The sequence below is a fragment of the Passer montanus genome, unplaced genomic scaffold (assembly GCF_014805655.1).
Source record: "Passer montanus isolate IOZ18808 unplaced genomic scaffold, ASM1480565v1 scaffold53, whole genome shotgun sequence".
In the NCBI taxonomy this organism is placed as follows: Eukaryota; Metazoa; Chordata; class Aves; order Passeriformes; family Passeridae; genus Passer; species Passer montanus.
The window spans coordinates 3,231,980-3,248,864 of NW_024370263.1; the positions used below are offsets into that span (position 1 = coordinate 3,231,980).

Consider the following 16,885-nt stretch of genomic DNA (forward strand, 5'->3'; position numbering starts at 1 on the left):
CGCCATGTATTACCCTCGTATACCCCTGTGACATCCTGAGCCGCCCACAGCCCCCGTGCCCGCCCCGCGCTCCCCTCACGCCCCGGGCCCGCCGCGCTCTCCCGCAGCGCCCCCTCACGGCCGCGCCTCGCCCCGCCCCGCCCCGCGCGGCGATACCACCCGCCTCCCACCGCGGGGGGATCCAGGCGCTCCCACCCGCACAGAGGGGGAGCCGCGACGCTTAAGTGTTTATTATTTTTCTTGTTATTCACAGTTTTTTTCTCTCTCCAAATAGAGTTTCTCTTTGATTTCAACTGTGGTATATATCACAGCTTTGGGGCTTTTATTGTAAGTGGATAAAGGTAATTTTTTTTCAGATTGAAAGGCGTGGAGAAATGGAGCATCTTTATGGAAGATAATGCACAGTAGGTCGACAGTATGGACCAGCAAGGGATGTAAATGAAAATCCAGGCAAAAACCCTCTCCAGGGCACTTCTGCACACTTGCTTTCATAAAATCGAGCAAGGCCTTCACAATAAAATAAAAAGCTGTAAAGAAAACCCAGATAAAATGAACATGGGAATCCTTTGTTAAAGGAAGCTGTGCCCCAAAAAATCCCCCAAAATCTCCCCTAACCCAAAAACATCACCCTGCGAAACCAAAAGAATCGTTTCAGAAGGAACCATTAAATTAAAGGCTTTGGCAAAACACCACTAAATGTGGGAATAAAGAGTTGACTCCTCATTTTCAGTAGTCCCATATTGAAAAGCAAGTCTCCACAGAGACTCAGCAAGGGAAGTGTATCAAGCACTTGTACTAATATCCAAATTCTTGGAGTCTTGTTCTAACCCTTCAATAGTGTTCTGCAGGCTGGTAAGGCAGGAGAGTGTCATTTCTTCTGCCACCTCCACAGAGAGCTGGAAACAAGACCAGGAGTTAAATCACTGATGGGGAAAAGGAGCATGAACTCCAGAGTATGCAATTCTGAAAACACAGAAAATTGAAATTGATTCCCAGAGGATGGCAATGCTGACATGTGCCTCCCATATCACTGCAGACATCCCCTGCTCTGAGGAGCTTGATGGGATTGAAGAGTTCACAAACCTGATGAAAGCCCAGAGAATTCAGCACCATTTCTTTCCCACTGCCGAGTCAATTCAGCTGTGGATCCTGCAGATGGCTCAAGAGGATTTTGGGGTTACATCTCAGCCAGCAAAGGCCCAACTGCACCTGGAGCTGTGCTTGTATACCCCTGAACTTGCCCAAGCACGAGGGCAATGCTGGGAGGATGGCACCTCCCACAGAAAAGGTCTCATCCTGGAATTATGGCTCAGTTCACGTTCCAAACTGAAGCCCTCTCACTGAGAAAGGAATAATTTCTTTTAGACCTGCAAAGCTCTAGAAAACACAGAAATTTGTTTCAAAACCAAAAGACTTCACAGCAGTCAGCATGATGAGTTTCTAACCCATAGTTTATAAATGAATATTCTGAGTTGGAAGGGACCCACAAGGATCACCAAGTCCAGCTCTTAAGTGAATGGCCATAAAGGGATTGAATCCACAACCCTGGCATTTTTAGCACCACACTGTAACTGAGTTAATCTCAAGGTCATACATGTTATTCCATAGGAAAACCATGGATGACATGAAAAATAAGAGCTTAGAGATTCAGTTTGAGTAAAGGTAAATTATTTTTAAAAAATCATAAGCTCATGAAGTCAAAACTTCATAGTAAAAAAAGTATATTAAAATGATTTGCCCCATCTTTATGTAGAGATTATACATATTTAAAATACTATTTCCCAGGTAAACATAATAAAAACATTATTCAAATAGCAGTTAAGATACCCTGCATTTCAAGATTTTTTTTTAGAAAGCTGCTTTCCTACTACACTGTTTTCAAGTATATCAGTCAGGTGAATCAGTCAGTGGTATAAAAGCCTCTGGTTTTTCTGCTGCACTGTCTTCCCCACCCAATTTCTCCTGGGCATCCAGTTATTGTTCTGCAGGCACACCAACTCCTGTTTCACTGGATTCTTGCATTTGGAAAGGCCACTTTTTTGTAGGCAAAGGGAACTGCAAGCAGCAAGGGTCCCAGGTCCAGCCACGTGCTGGCTCAGTCAGAATCATCGCCACAGCCGTCGCTGCCCTCGAGGTCGCTGCTCTTCTGCAAAGCAAAGCACAAAATATTTGTCAGGGCTGCATCCACACCCACACACTGACCTGAATCACAGACACTGACTCCAAACTTCTCCACAAGTGTAAGAAAATACTCCTGGGTCCCAACTTCATGGGTTAGACCCATCCACTGTAATAAACATCTCTGATGGTAAAGATGCTTCATACTTGTAATTACAATTACCAGAGAGGAAATTTCCTCTTTTTACAACATTTAAAACTCCTTAATTACAACCTGCAGTATGTGGGAAACTTGCAAGTGGGATGGTAATATGAAATGCTGACATTTAAAATGAATGCAGGTGAGACAAGTTAAGTGCTTTTTTATGCAAGCCCCTCAAAGATAAGCTTGGTACATTGACTAAAGCCAGATTCCAGAATTTTGTCTGCTGCAGAGAATTTATGTCCAACCTGTATTGCAGATAAGCCAGGGCTTACTGATACTTGTTTAAAAATGAAGTCAGTTGCACAGAGTAGTACTAAGAAAAAAACTACAAATGTTAGAAACTTACAAGGAAACTGAAGTCAGAGCTCCTCTCTGGGAGCCACTCCTTCAGGAGTAAGGCAATACGGTGTGATTAATTTGGGGGTTTATGTATTTTTTTTGAAGTATTTTAATTGATATGACTGATATCAAAGTATTTTTATAAAGAGAAGCTAGCATAGTATATATCTACAGTTCTATATATCTATAGTATATATCTGTCTGTAGTTATCCTTTTTTTCCCCTCACCACCACTTGCTGAAAACACTGAATCCCACAAATTTAACACCGGCCATTTAACATCCTACTACAAAACAAATTCCAAGGCACTCACACAGTTGACTTCATACCAGCAAGCACAGCTCACTGAAGTGCAAACAGCCTGCAAAATCTCAGCAGAGTCTGTCATATCACGCCTTATTTATCCTCCCCAGACAGCTTGTGCTAACTGTGATGCCAAACCCAAACTTGGTTGTGTCTATCTGCAGGGAGCAGAACGTGCCTGCTTCCAGGAATACATCAGGGATTGGGAAGCTGGCAGCACCAGGTCCTGCCAACACCACCAGCTAAAGGATTCTGAGCCACATGGTTTCTTTGGATCCCATTTAAACAAACCACAGTGGCTTTTGCTGTGCCCTCCTGTCACAAACACCCCTCTCACATATCCAGAATTCAGAAAAAAACTACCACAAGTACAAAAATAACCCTGAGAAACTTATGGTGTCTTGCTTGTGCTATTCAACAAGGCTGTAAATTTTATATCATGCAATGAAACTCTTTCTTGAACTCAAGCATAAAACAGCAGAAATATAATTTTTCTCCATCTCCAACATTCTCCATTTGCTACACAAAATAAGGCTAATTTTAAGGATTCTGTCAAATGAAAAAAGGCCACTATTTTCTTCTGAGTTGCACTACACAGGAGTTTTAGCCCTGCCCATCATTCATCCTTCAAGGACTTGCCAGCCTTTAACTGAAATTTCCTTTTTGGAAAAAATGTATTCTACTCCTTTGTTGTATTGCACTTCACTGCTCACAGGAGTTCCTGTTGGCACAAATCCAATTCCACAATATCCCAGTTACTCAGAAGTTGTTCTGATGGCCTATTTTCAGCTCATGGCAGATTAAGTTAAAAGAGCTGGCCCTAAATTTCCCTGATCCCAAACCTTATCTGGTAACAAAATGAGAATTAGCCCAAAATCAGAGATTACAAAAAGCCAGCAGGTATTTAAATCAAAATTGTCAAGCTGAAACCTAGACTCCCAAACACTTTCACAACAGCAAAGGCTGGCAATGTGTCCATAATTTCTGTTGCCAGTTTATGATTATGCAAATTGCTTGTGCTTAAAGCTTTCCTTCCTCCCTCCTCAACTACTCCCTGTAAAACCCTGCAAAAACAATGCTTTGTACAGTTCATTCCACTATCATCAAGTGCACAAAGACAGAAAAGATTATACACATTTCATACTCCAGATGACTGTAATTTCCATGGCATTGCATGGAAAACAAAAATGGTACAAAGGGAAGAGATGTTTCAACTTGACAGCTTCCATTTGTAAAATAATGGCTTCAGTCATTACCTTTGAATTTTTGTTGTTAGTTTGCATCTCAACAGTAGAGGAGTTGAAGTCATGAATGGGGAGGGTTTTTAGCCAGTTTGCCATGGATTTCTCCTCCCTTTCTGTGTTGATAATGGTAGGATAGATGTACTGCTCCTTGAAAACAGCAATTTTCTCCTCCTCCTCTGTCCACTCCAGTGGCTCATGCAGCCCATCATTCCCAAAACGCCTGTTGTATTTTTCAAAGTGCACTTTCTCCAAAACTAGCCCGAGTCCTGGGGCTTTGGGGACATCAACCTTCTCCTCTCCCCAGCTGCGCTCCATGATGGACTCAGCAGCATAACCTTTCACAATTGCTATCACCAGCCCAATCATCTTCCTGATCTGGTGCATCATGAAACTCTGACCCTTCACTTGGATCACTGCAAATTCCATGCTTTCCCTGACGAAGGGCTCTCCACAGTACATCTCCATGATGTACCTCTTGGCACTGGGGTCCCTGGGGCCCTTCTGGGATGTGAAGTTGTGGAAGTTGTGTGTCCCTTTGTAGCAGGCCAGCAGCTGATTGACCCTTTCAAGGGTGTCTCTGTCCAGCCGATAAAGCTCCTCCTGCACTTCATGGTCCTTGTGGGCAAAGGCAAACGTGGGCAGCATGTAAGAGTAGGTTCTGGCATCACATTTGTTCTTGGAGTTGAATCCCCCAGTGACTCTCTTCAGGCCTGGATTCAAAAGTGACATTAGGTTTTTGAAACAGGAGGGTACAGATTGATTGTGATCTCACTCCTATCAACACGAGTATTTTTCAAGCAAAATATAAACAAAAAGCAGATTTGTTCAAAAGAACCCCAATTTCAAGCTAACCAAAGTACATTAAAACTAAACCCTTTATAAGTAAAATTATAGAGACCTTCTGCAGGAGAAAGCTTTTCTTGAAAACATTTTCTCTGCCCATTTCAGTGTTCTTACCCAGAATTCTGATGTGAGAAGGAAGATGATTATTGATCTTTTCTAAGATGTCATCTATTAGCCTGACCTTCAGTGACACAATCTGTCCAGCTGCAGACACACCCTGTAAAAACCAAAAACCCACATAATTATGTACTTTGGAAGCTCTAGGATAACACTTGCAGAATTGAAATAACCGAATAACAAGTTTATTGCTTGTACTTTAATTTAATAGAGGACAAAAGGAGACGTTTCAAGGAACATTCACGTGCTGCTGGAGCTCCCTCAGGCAATGCTTCAGCAGTCCATCCCAGCAGCAGAGGGGTGCAAACCCCAGAGCTCAGGAGAGCACAGCCCTGCCATACCTTATCTGTTCGAGCACAGCGCTGGAAAGACATCTTCTTCATGTCCTGCCCGTGGTTCTCTGGGATGCACCCTGACTGGACAAGGGCAGAGACCAGGTCATCTTCAATTGTCTTGAACTGTGAAGATCCCACGTTTCTCTAACAGGTAAAAAATAAGAAATGGAACAATAACTGGATAAATGCAAATGGAAATTTCATTAATTAAACATTGTTGTGAAATTCCTTAAAAGTTTTCACTTTGCAGCATTAGGAGCCATTCTTTTACAAACCTAACTACATTTTACCAGTGTTAATAAAACATCATTCTGATTTAGCTGTTACAAATAAGGACTCTTTTCTAATTTCACTGTGCAACACTTCTGGAAGTTTCTGATTCCTGATGATTTCTTCAACCGCATGAAACAGCACCAATACTGTCCCAGTGCCACCAAGTCAACAGCTGCTGCTCCAAATCCAGCCTCTGCATATTTTTCTTCTAGAAATTAGACTGGGTTCTTTTGCTCAGTTCACCTGATGTGCCTGTAAGCATGAGGTTTACTGCTGGTGAAAAAACATCCTTTGTTGTATAAGCATGAAAGGCTCCCTTCCCTGTCTGTGTGCAAGACTGCCTGGAGCCTCTGAAGCATGAAGTGTATGGAGCTTGCAGTACGTGGAGGGGAGCAGCAGATGGAGCAGGATCACCCTCTCGCTGCCAGCTCTGTGCCTCAGACCACCCTGCACAGGCACGTCTGGTGCTGTGACAAAGCACTGTCCCTACAATCATCAGAGATGCATCACTGACCTTTTAAAATTAAGTTATTACCAAGCCAACTGAAGCCATTCACACACTGTTCCTGCGCTGTTTTTTCACACTGCTCAACTGTTTTCCCATCAGAGACTCCAAAACAAAAAATAAGCTGGAGATGCTGCTTTGCCAAACCACATACTTGCATGCCATGGTAGCCTTTCCCTGAATATGCCATCAACAGCACAATCTTCCTTTTGGGTAACTTCTTATTCTGATCCTCTGCATCTTCCTCATCCGCATCGCTCTTCAACTTTTTGTTCTGATGCCCGTTTTCTTCCAGCCTTTGAACCACCTCGCTGCTGCTGTTGAGTCTCTTTGTCTGGCTGGCAACCGCGGCTATCACATCCTCAGCCATTGTAAGAACCTGCAGGGGAAACAACCGCAGATGGGACGAGCATGAACGGCAGGAAACTCGGGCAGAAGGCGACAGCTCCGCCCCCGGGGCCGCAGAAGGCGACAGCACATGAAAAAGTCTGAGGCAGGGAGGGCGAGCATCCCTGTTCCCCCCCAGGCCGGGCCACATTCCCTGGCGGAGGCAGGCAGGGCCTGCGCTGCCCGGACACCCAGAGCGGGGCAGGGCAGGGCCCGGCAGTACCCACGCTGCGCTGCCGCCGCCACGGCCCGCCGCACGCCGCGCTCCCCGGGGAGGAGAAGGCGCAGCTCACGACCCGGAGCCCCCACGGCAGCATCGGCCCCGGAGCCGCCGGGCGGGAGAGGCCGCGCCCGCCGCCCTCAGCCCCGCGCCCGCCTCCAGCACTCACGCGGGCGCTGCGCAGCCACAGCGCCGCGCGGGGCGCACGCTACGGCGGCCGCGCGGGGACACGGCGGGGAGGGCGGAGGGAAGCGCCGTGAGGGCAGTGCCGTGAGGGCAGCGGGGCGGGCTGAGGGAAGCGCCCTGAGGGCAGTGCCGTGAGGGAAGCGCCGCCCGTACAGCAAACCGAGCCTTTCCCAGGTCTCTCTCTCTCAGTGGGAAAAGGGATGGCGTGTGAAGCCAGCTCTGCTCCCAGCCTGAGAGCCCGCCCTGCTCCGGTGTTGGCGGTGACCACGGTGGGGGTACTGCCCTGCTCAGCCCCACCTCCTGCGCACGGGTTCTAGCGCGCCCCAAAATTGTCATATTGTTAAATAAACAAGAAGCAGGGGGAAGGCAAACTGACATTCCGGCGGTAGGTGGTGGGTGTGTAAGTAAAGCAGCCCATTTTCCCTTATCCATGGGGACACGGGCGCTGGCAGCGCTGCGGTCCCGGTGAGGCGAGGACAAGGAATAGCTCAGCAGGCACACCGTGAGCGGTGACACTCACGGCTCCCTTCCCAGAGCCATGTCACATTGGTCCCCCTTCCCACACACCTTCTCTGGGTGTCGGAGTCAAGCATGGGCACCTCTGGCTCCACTTCCCCTCAGGATTTCCTCCAGGCAGCTTGCTCAGGCAATCCTTGCGCTCGTGTTTCATGCAGCAAGTTTTATCTGCAGTGATGCACTTCATGGGGGGGCTGAGCTCAACAGGAGCCCTTACCAGGCCACAGCATGTCCCTCCCAAAAAGCCAAGTGCACCTGGAATAGTTTTTTGCTACAGTGCTCTATAGGACAGAGCTACCCATGGGTTCCCTGGCATGTTGTGAGATTGTTTTATTTCTATTTATCCATTCAGATGGAACATAGAAAGATTGACACTTCCAAGCAGGCCAGATTATCACAGACCTATTATTTCAGCTAATAAGGGGAAGAAATGCAGCACGTCCTTTTCCAAACTGACACTTGTGAGTTATTTCAGGAGTGGGATGGAGCAAAGGGGAGATTTATCACAGGGTCCCAGCTGCACTTTGCTAAGAGAAGTGATAAAAGATGGCCCGTCACAGTGCAGTGCTGCTGCCAAGGGAAACAGGAATACAAATGTCTCTATGACTGCAATCAGGGTGTCTGAATCTTTTTTTGCCTCATTTCCTTAGGAAGTGGATCTTATGCAATTGTCTGTCCACCACGTCCCTTCCTCCTGCTTCCCTGCCCTGATTTCTGAGTTTGGTTCCTTTCAGTAAATGTGAGAGAGGGAAGAAGGCGCCAGTCAATATGGAAAACAGTGATGGGACAGGAGAAAGACTTGCATGGGTATCCCAGGAGGGAAAAAGCTTTGGTATCGCAGCTCCTTACCCCTTCTGAGAGCAGCCAAGAAGCTTCAAAACAGGCAGCACAAGCTGTGCTCTTAACTTCTCACAGCATGCACTGCCTTCCTTTTTTAACTTATGTATTTTATCTTGAAACACCTATGTATAATCTATTTTACCTTGCTACCAAAAGCAAGGGGAAATCAAAGTGACTTGCCAGACTTGGTGGAATCAGACCCTCAGTAGGTCCCGAGTTCTCTTGGCACTGAAACCAGCATCGCCAGAGCTCTCCAGGTGCCAACCCCTGGGGCTCGCAGACCCCTGCCCTCTGTCGAGGGGCAGCAGAATGGCTGCAGACGGGGCTCTGGAGTGCTTTTTGGGGCAGCTCATTCAATTCTCCTCAGCCCGCACGGCGCGGGGTGCCCGGGCCGCCTGCAGATGGGGCTCTGGCAACGCGCACCGCCACCTCCCCGCTGTCCCGGGAACAGCCCTGGCCACTGTGTCCCCGGCCAGCAGGCACCTCTGGCACTCCTCCCGGCCCGGGGACACTGCAGGCTGTCCCCTCCGGCCGGCAGAGAGAGCCCGCAGCTGGCTGTCCCCTCTCGGAGCAGCCTGCTCCTGTTCCTGTGCCAATGTCAACCAAGCAACTTTCTCATCTTCCTCCCCACAGCCTGCTTTGGAAAAAGGAGGTATTTGTTTCAAGAGGATTTGCTTTCAATTCACAGAGAAATTAAATTTCTTTTAAATCGATAAAAAGGGCTCCAAGGAAACCTTGTGTTATGAAAGATGCTTCCTTCCAATTGCTTTCTGTTAAAGGGAAGGAAAAAACTGCTAAACTGATGTTGAGTTTAAGGGCTTTGCTGCACAGCACTAGAAGTTCAGGAGATACCAAGTCTTGTAGTTAAAAGCCATTTACATCTATGTTGGGAACTGGTGACATACTGAACTCAAACAAAGAACAACTTATTCTGCTCCTCCCCAGCAGTTGTATTGGGCATTAGCTGGAAATGTGAAGAAAAACTGTGCACATTTGGGAACTCAGTTACCCTCTGTCCATGGTGAGAGGAAACCTGTGTTTGACATATGCTTCAGCCTCTCTTCTTAGAAATACACTGTTTAACATGTTTTTTAAAGGCATTCAAATCCCTTGCCAGGTTTCATCTCCCAGGAGAGGGGGTGGTTCTGACTCTATTGTCCCTAAAAAGGCTGTTTTTAGAAAGAAATGTCCCAGGGAAGTTTGCATCTCTGCACTACGTGCCATTCCTCACCCAGGGAATGGTACCCATGCTTAGTGCTACATTTATGGAAATAAATCCAAATAAATCCAACTGCTAGCATTTCTCTGGAGAGCACGAGGTCCTGCCCTGCAGAGCTACGCCAGGGTATTGTCTCCCTGCACAGAACCCTTCCCCTCCTGGAGTGTGAGGTGACCAGGCACAGGGGGCCACTGCAGAGAAGCCTACATCAAGTTAAACACCAGAGAGCTCAAACGTGCTGAGAAGGAGTTAACTCCTAGTGAAATAAAGCTTTAAAAGAGCTGGAAGCTGAATAATTGATCTTTGTATGGCCTTGGTTCAACACCCACCCACCCGTTTCTGCTTCCTTGATGTCACTGTCACCTCTGATCTTTCAGAGTTGAATGAGTGTGTTTTTGCTGACGTACTTACCAACAACTAAATATAAAATGTGGGAACAAAGCCAAATGCCCTGGAAGAATTGCTCGGGTTTGTTTTCTCCTAGAATCAACAGCAACATGACATCACAGTCAACATCCAGAAAGTTGTGCAATTTCCACTGGTGCTTTTGAACTGTCCAGGTCCCATGGTCCAGTGCTTTTAGAAGAGAGTGTGTATTTCTGTTGTTGAAGTTTTTCCAGCTAGCACTTTCCCCCTCTGCTCTGCTGCCTCTGAAAGAGTCCAATGGATTCAGCAGAGTTCTCTATCTACACAGGCATGTGACACATGGTGGTCCGTCTTTCATTTGGCTACAATATTTTCACCCTTTGAAATTCTTAATGGGCAGCTTCAAAAGAAACCCCCTCCCTTACCCTCAGCATCAGAAACTTTTACACGTATTATGTACTACTATCTCATGCTGCAGGGAACAAACATACACAAGGGTTTCCTACAAAAGGGAAAAAATGTTAAAAAAACAAAAAAAACCTTATCCTGCAAACCCTCAAAAAACAAAGACCCAAGTGTGCTGAGCAGAAAAAAGAAGCAGCAGCATTTTTAATTACTCAGCTCTGCCCAGCTTTCCAAAGGGCTGCCGTGGGGTCTTGCCCAGGTTGTGCCACCACGTTTTCAGCACACAGAAGTGCAGTTTCTCAGAGCTGACCCCAGCACTGATGGTGCTGCAGCTCTGCAGGAGAAAGGATTGACTTTCCCTGCATGTGAGCCAGCATCGACAAGAGCCCAGCGTTTCTAGGCAGGACCGTTCTCACAGAGCAATTCCCTGGGGTGGGAAAGGCAGGGCCTGGAAACAGAGTTTATAAACAGGGCAGAGCAAGAAAAAAACCAATTCCAGCTCACGGTAAATGATGATTTTGAAATAAGATTATTTCTTACAAAACCATGACACTGTGCAGTAACTGTGGGCTGATGCTGCATCACACAGGGCCTGGTGGGCAGGACTTTCCCCAGTGATGCTCATGGGCAACAAAAACACTCAAAGTTCAGCAAGTGGAGTTTTGGGAAATGTTTGGTGGAATTATGGTATTTGGCTTCTGAAAGTTTACAGCAGTGTGGCTGAAATTTCTGCAAGAATGGAAGGACTGGACTAATTAATTCAGCACCTCTCCCACATCCCAGATGCAAGGCTTAGCTTTTCCTCCTAGAGTATTCCAATCCAGACAGAACAGGGACCCGTCCTGCACTGAAGTCAGGACCAACACTCTCAGCATCCTCACTGTCCCTTTTGCTATGTTCAGTGACTTTTGGCAAAGTTACGTGGGCAAGAGAATTCTAAGACATGTGCCTGCTCTGTTCAAAAACCAAAACTGCAATGCATACAAACACAGCAGGAAAATATTTACCACTGCAGGAGGAGAGGACAAGTAATATGGACAGAGAAACCAGGAACTGCAGCTCCCACCCAGCAACTGGCTTCACCTTCCCCAAATTCACGGGCTCCATGTGAATTCAAGAAAGGTGGCTTTTCTGCCCCAAGCTTTACCTGCTGTGATAAGGGCACAGAAAACAGCCCTTTCTTACCCAAAAGTTGAGGCAGGTAGAACCACACACATTATAAAGGCCTCGCTAAGATGCCACCTGAACTGGGATCATAAAGGACTGAAAACAGGCCACTAACAATTTCAAATCAATTTTATTGTCTTAAATCGGTGTTGTACAATTTAAAGCCAAAAAAAAAAAGTCACACAAAACACAAATAAAAAATGTTGACAAAGTATCAAGCATTACCTTATAAAGAACATCAGCATACGCTCTCACAAACCTGAAGGTACGTGTAATTAGACTGAGGTTTCTTGAAATCTATTAAAGACGCCAGACACAAACGCTGCAACAGCAACAAAGCCATGACAATAGTAGGTGGACTACACTAGCAACTTCAGCAATGGCTGGGGGTTGGTTTTTGGGGTGTTTTCTTTCTTTTTTTTTTCCTTTTTTTTTGCATACCTTATTGTCTACAAAGCAATAAATACTTCTCACCAAAAAAATTGGTTTCACGCTACATGCAGTTAGATAAAAAAGAAAGTCACCAAAGTGATGGCAAAATAAATCACCTTTTTTTTTTTTCCTCCCCTATTTTTGGGGTTATTTTGTGTGGATTTTTTGTTGGTTTTTTCTTTCTTTTTTTTTTAATTCAAGCACAGTGGCTAAGTTTCAAGTATTGAGAGAAAAAAACTCATATATATACACGTTTGTGTTTGTGTGTGTATCTCTACCCATGCACACACATACACACACACACACACACAGCCTTGCATGTATATACACAAACACATACATATATATCAGTTGTAGGTCTGTAAACCACAAGTTTTAACTGTTTTTGGAGCAATATATACTTGTATACATTGAATGTGGACGATTTTGATACATTCAAGTAATGAAGTACAGCTGGAAGGTTAGTGCTGAGCTTGCCACACACACGGCTCACGGGGGCAGCAGGCGTGGGGCTGGGCTGGCCCCTCCTGGGGCTGTGCCCCAGCTCTGGGGTGCAGGGCTTGCTATGGCAGAGTCAGTCCTGGCTTGGTGCTTCCGTGCTGCAGCGTAGCCCTTTGCACAGCTGGCCAAAGCCTTTCAGAAGCAGTCTGGGTCTCCTCGGCATTGCTGTCCACAACAGGCTGGGGAAGTTGGTTATTTTTGTCTTCTTTTTTTTTTTTCTTCTATTTTTCCCAGGCACAAGCACAAATGGCCACAGAAGCAGCAAACTGTGAGCCAAATACTGAAGTATTTGTGAAAGCTACACTTAAGCTTCCCTGGTCGGGGCAATTGGAAATATTTTTAAATTTTTTTATTGGCACTTCTGCTCTGTGAACAGAAACACCCATGCTGCCAAATGCGGTGCCAGCTCCAAAGCCAATGAAGTTGCTCCTGAAACTCTTGTGAAGTATCACACCGAACGTGCCAATCTTGAGAGAAAAAAAAGCAATGAGGACTTAACCACCATGTGCAAAATATTTTTAGATCCCCAAAAACTAAGCCTGAGGTTTCGAGTTGCTTTCGAAGATGCTTTTCTGCCCAGCGCTATCACAATAGTGCCACGACTCTGGAACGTCACACTCATGCTCTCACAGACAGATGGAAGGCAGGCAGCTCCCTCTCACACACATGCTCACAGCACCCGAAGCCTCATCCAGAACTCCAGCCACTCGCACCCGCAGTCGCATTTGGCTACAGAGTCTCCTTGAAAGAAATGCTGAACATAAAACTGAATGCTATGGGATTTCTTTATAAAAAAAAAAACAACACAAACCCCAACAAACAAAAACAAAGCAGCAAATAACACTTCTTTAAAAATGCGTTTCCAAGTGTGTGGGATCCTTAACGCCTGTTCTTCAGCTCTTAAAAAGCTTGGAGCTTTGCAATGACTGTCCTTAAAAGAACATTTAAATAAAAAAAAAATCTTGGTACTGCCAGACTGCAAGTCAGCTTTGCCTGGTGTGGAGGAGGAACAGCACAGACTCTGCAGTGCTCTTTGCCTCACGCTCACGAGATACAGTACAGTTAAATACGTACAGTTACACACAAACCATATCAATATCAATATATATTCACTCTTAGGAATACATATTAATATATGCACACACATAGTGCAATAGAACAACCAGGAAGCAAGGAAAGGAATAAAAAGAACAGCATTCCTAACAGTCGTGATGTTCCTGGGTTGTTGTGTGATGCAAAGTCAACTTCTCAAAGTTCCCATAGTGTGTAAAGTGCTCCTTTGATTCACAAAGCTAGTGTTTTCAGTTTGGGGGGCTCCAGGGAAGGGGTTATTGAGCCAACAGCTGAAAGCAGGACAGTGCTAGTGCTTCCTCCAGGTAGGAACGTGCTGACAGGAGAGCTCAACAGCCACAAGTCTTTCACATTGATCCCACTGAGCCGGGGGACCAAGGGAGGAACGGATTCATCTTGGCTTCTTACGAACACAGGAGTGTGACACTTTCTGCTGCCCTCCTGTTTCCTGCACAGCCCCTTTCCCTGCGTTGTTTGCCCATCCAGGCAGGCAGACAGGGAGCCCATGCAGCAGCCATGAGATTTCCAAGCTTCCCAGCAGCCACACATCCTCTGCCTCACTCAGCGAGTCTGTTGAGGTGGGAGCTACTTCACAACGCCAACTCCCTCCTCTCCAAGCACTCCAAGGCATAAACACAAGGAGAAAGGACAAAGGAGAGAGTGGAGGGGAGCCTCCAGTTGCCAGAGAGCTTGAAGATGCCTGGCTCTCAGCTGGGAAGGGAAAGTACACAGACTGGCCTTTATGTCTGAATGACACACTCGGACATCAACTGAAGCCAGCAGTTTCAGCACATCCATTGCCTGCAATGGACACAGCACTGGAATACCCTGTTCTTAAGCAAGAGGGATAGGCAGCAGTCTTATCCTTCAAAGTGCTGGGAAGAAGCAGACTTCTATCCTTCACCCCCTCTGACAACGAGGGAGACCGTTCCACATCAGCCATGTCTTCACCCAGGCCTTTGGGCAGGGAAATATTTGTGCTTGCTGCAGTCACACGTCCCCACAAAGGAATCTGAGTCTGTGGAACAACTTCCCAAAACGTCCAAAAACAGAACAGTGAGCAGTCCATCCTCCAGGTGTCCTACTGCCAGAGTGGTTTCCCACCACAGCACAGGCTGTTGGGGATAAAGCAATCAGCTGGGGTGAGGTGTGTGAAGGACAACACCACTGGAATCAGGCACAGAACCCCGACAGCAGAGCCGACAGCCTGCGCTCGATGCACAGCTTACCTGGGGAAAGAAACAGCACAAGCAATCAGCTTCTCACTTTCCTGCCAATGCAAAAACCACCACTGGAGACTGAACAAAAAAGGGAAAACAAACAGGAGAATTTCAATAAATCTAAGCAGAACTTTAAGAATCATCACCAGGTACTGAGGAGGGCAGTGAAGACCTGACCAGAAACACCCTGCTGGGAAGGGACAGGTCAGAGGGTTCAACAGCCAGAGATCTGACAGTGAAAGCTGGGAGGCAGCAGTTCTGACAGAGGTATCAAGATTTTACAAAGGATGACCGTTCTCTAGGAAGAATTTATTCACTCCCAGTTACTGGTGCAGGTTTTTCCAACAGGCAGAATGGCTCTGGGCCTCCAGTGCCATTTGCCATGGCTCACACTGGGAGAGCCCATCCAACATCAGGTTCTCACCACCTGAGCCCAAGAATCTTTCAGAAGCTAAATGTTTGGTGGAATTCAGGCCTCTCACAGGAATACTTGCTGTATTTCTAGGTTCATCATTTTACTTTTCAGAAATATGTAATCATAGACCTAAGATCTAAAATGAAGCATGCACCCACTTCTGCCTATCAGAGAACAGCTCAATCAGGAAGCTGGAACTTGCAGTACCAGGATAACAACTGGGAAGAGAAATCTATTACATGCATTAACTGTAACTCTGGATCAAAAGATGGGATCTAGGTTTGGTAAGAAACAGTACAACAGAAACTGTTTAGTACTCCCTATTGACTTAGCCCTCCAGCACCACACACCACCTGCCCATTTCCCTTTGTTCTCCTCCAGTGAGCCTCCTGTCAGCTGTGGAAGTTGATGCTAATTAACTGACTGACTGCCTGGGAACCAGAGATCTCTCCTCTTGTTACCTATCCAAGGGCTCTGCCTCCATGGAGCACTAGAGCCGTCCACTGCCCTGGATGCTGGCCTGAGGCAGGCAGTGGGTGGCCAGCAGAGGGGACAGGCACATGGTCTGCCAGCTGTGGGCACAGGGACACTGCTGGGACTGCTGCAGGTGGGCTGGGATGGCTGGGGTGGAGCAGAGCCCTGGCCAAGCCAAGCTCCTACAGATGATGGTTATTCCCCATCCCCTCTTCCCACCATTCACAGTGAGAGGTGACAGAGGTGATTAAACCCCAGCCTTAAGGGCAGGGAAAGTGTGCTCAGAGCAGTCCTTTCCTCTCCAGATGGAGTAACACCCCTCAGGGGACAGGTAGAGCACTGGAGAGGGGACAGCTCGGAGCAGCAGATTCCCTGGGAGAGGAGGTCCAAGGACAGCACACAGGTCAGAGCTCAGCTTCTACTGCTACAGCAAGCCCTTGCTGATGAGAAGAGTTTGTGTCTGCTGCCTTCCCAGCCAGGCTCGGGGCTGGGGAACCAGGCAGGTGAGCACTCCTGGTTCAGAGATGTGCTGAGCAGCCATCCCTGCCCTGCAGCCACTGCAGGCTCACGTTCCCAAGTGCTCTGTGCAGAGGGATAGTTCTGGCTGGAAACCACCCCCAGGCCCCTGCTGCTACCAAACCACTTCCTCAGCGAGTTCTTTCACATGTCAGACCAAGTACTGGCTACTGCCCTGCATGGGAAGCTCTCAAAATGTGGCTCAGAACATTTTGCATTTCTAACAGCTTTTCTGTTGGAAAAGCAGGAAAAGCAGTTTTTTCTGTTAGAGGCCAGGCTGTGAAGAGCTGTAACAAGCCAAGAGATCTCTGCTATGTCCACCAAGATGTAGCCAAAGGAAAAAAAATGGTGCTGGGAGTGGAAATTTCTGATCCATGCACCTAAAAAGCCCACATGTTCTAGTTGGGGAAATAACAAAAAGTCACCTAATACTCACATTTACTGATGTTTTCTATGTCTCCCTGTTCAGTGATGATGTTCAGGAGCCCCTCCATCAGCAGCAGAGCCTTATGGTACCTCTGTGCACAGTCCTCTCTGTGGTGGAACATCTCATCCAGGGCTGCAGACTGCACCTGAGGGCAACATCCCAGTGCCAAGAGTTTATTCCCAGAGCAGACCCAGCTTTCCCAGCACAGCCCCTCAGCTGTGTGGACACCCCCCTTGCCCAG

The 16,885-nt window shown here is 47.0% G+C and overlaps 2 protein-coding genes across 9 annotated transcripts in view; both read right to left on the reverse strand.

Moving 5' to 3' along the window:
- Nucleotides 1-303: 303 nt before the first annotated feature.
- PUS1 (pseudouridine synthase 1) lies at nt 304-7,704 on the reverse strand. Of its 4 annotated transcripts, none has more exons than XM_039724792.1 (6): nt 7,643-7,704; nt 6,437-6,661; nt 5,511-5,648; nt 5,167-5,269; nt 4,222-4,919; nt 304-2,146 (listed from the first exon to the last, which is right to left on the reverse strand). In XM_039724792.1, the coding sequence occupies exons 2-6, from the start codon at nt 6,650-6,652 to the stop codon at nt 2,096-2,098; spliced, it is 1,206 nt and encodes a 401-aa protein (XP_039580726.1). In that variant the 5' UTR covers nt 6,653-6,661; nt 7,643-7,704; the 3' UTR covers nt 304-2,095. The 4 variants fall into 4 exon arrangements, with proteins under 4 accessions (XP_039580726.1, XP_039580725.1, XP_039580723.1 ...); XM_039724791.1 differs by lacking the exon at nt 7,643-7,704 and adding an exon at nt 7,059-7,128; XM_039724789.1 differs by lacking the exon at nt 7,643-7,704 and adding an exon at nt 6,897-7,052.
- A 3,995-nt stretch (nt 7,705-11,699) lies between these two features.
- ULK1 (unc-51 like autophagy activating kinase 1) overlaps nt 11,700-16,885 on the reverse strand; it is a 76,805-nt gene continuing 71,619 nt past the window's right edge. For all 5 annotated transcript variants that reach the window (XM_039724686.1, XM_039724685.1, XM_039724687.1 and 2 more), the window contains 2 exons: nt 16,654-16,789; nt 11,700-14,821 (listed from right to left, as the gene is read on the reverse strand). In XM_039724686.1, the coding sequence (XP_039580620.1) occupies nt 14,766-14,821; nt 16,654-16,789 (192 nt within the window). In that variant the 3' untranslated portion in view covers nt 11,700-14,765. The remainder of the gene's footprint in view (nt 14,822-16,653; nt 16,790-16,885) is intronic.

Coding starts and splice junctions, on each gene's coding strand:
- PUS1 (XM_039724789.1), bottom strand. CDS start 6,986: ATGCTGCCGTGGGGGCTCCGGGTCGTGAGCTGCGCCTTCTCCTCCCCG. Junction 5,270..5,510: donor GCTGTGCTCGAACAGATAAG/GTATGGCAGGGC, acceptor TGGTTTTTACAG/GGTGTGTCTGCAGCTGGACA. Junction 2,147..4,221: donor CTAACAACAAAAATTCAAAG/GTAATGACTGAA, acceptor TTTGCTTTGCAG/AAGAGCAGCGACCTCGAGGG.